Source organism: Limulus polyphemus, unplaced genomic scaffold (genome assembly GCF_000517525.1).
Source record: "Limulus polyphemus unplaced genomic scaffold, Limulus_polyphemus-2.1.2 Scaffold3103, whole genome shotgun sequence".
Taxonomy (NCBI): Eukaryota; Metazoa; Arthropoda; class Merostomata; order Xiphosura; family Limulidae; genus Limulus; species Limulus polyphemus.
The window spans coordinates 28438-29363 of NW_013668713.1; the positions used below are offsets into that span (position 1 = coordinate 28438).

The 926-nt window shown below is 32.0% G+C and overlaps 1 protein-coding gene across 1 annotated transcript in view; it reads left to right on the top strand.

The window, feature by feature from the left end:
- The window catches only part of LOC111088088 (anillin-like), a 13626-nt gene that overhangs the window by 6619 nt on the left and 6081 nt on the right, over positions 1-926 (top strand). Inside the window, exon 8 of the mRNA XM_022397021.1 lies at positions 9-121. Within this exon, the coding sequence (XP_022252729.1) occupies positions 9-121 (113 nt within the window). The remainder of the gene's footprint in view (positions 1-8; positions 122-926) is intronic.

Sequence of the window (926 nt, forward strand, 5' to 3'; positions counted from 1 at the left end):
ATCAATAGCCATCTCTAGTCCAGGAGGTCCTAATGCTGTCCGGACATCTAGTTTTGGCCTTGTGGGGTTCCTGAAGCTTAAGTTAAACACTTGCAACCGCAAAGCATACTCTCTTGACAAAGTTAGTTTTTAACAACATTTTGATTAACACTTATATTTTTATAATTAGCTGAGACTGCTTCAGTAAAAGGTTCGTAAAGGATTGAATGTTTAATGTGAATTTATGTTTTGTTTAATTAGAAATATAACTAAATAACTTTACAACAGTACTTTGGATATGTATTTTTAGGTATAAATTTACATCTCTAAGTTTTTGTACTTTAAAATATTCACTAAATGTACCCTGGGAACTTTAAGTAACTTTAGGCTTGATACAAGTAAATTTTGCATTTGATTGTGTCATGTTTCTCAAGGGACAGGGAATTTGTGATTGTACATGAAGCAAACAGCTAGCTTTTATGTCTTAAGTTCTGTTATATTCTTTCTGCTTTAATGTTACTTGCATGAATAGTATTGGCTAAAATGTTTAATATGTGTGTGTTTAATTTTAGTATTTTTTACATTTAAAGAATTACTTACCATTATTAGTTCAGTACTAACCTAAATATTGTGAGCTGGCTGAACCTTGTAAGATGTTAGTGGTATTACAGATGAAAATATTCAAATCATTGTAAGTTTGTGTTTTATGATTTTCAGTACTCCTTGTAAGAATAGTATATTAAATTAGCTATATTAATTACGGAGCTCATTTTCAGTTTCGGACCCAGCACGTCAAAAGGTATTGATGATTCATAAACATCACTCACTCCCTTTGGTTAGTAAAGCTATTGTACATCACTCACTCCCTTTGGTTAGTACAGCTATTGTACATCACTTCACTCCCTTTGGTTAGTACAGCTATTGTACATCACTCACTCCCTTTGGTT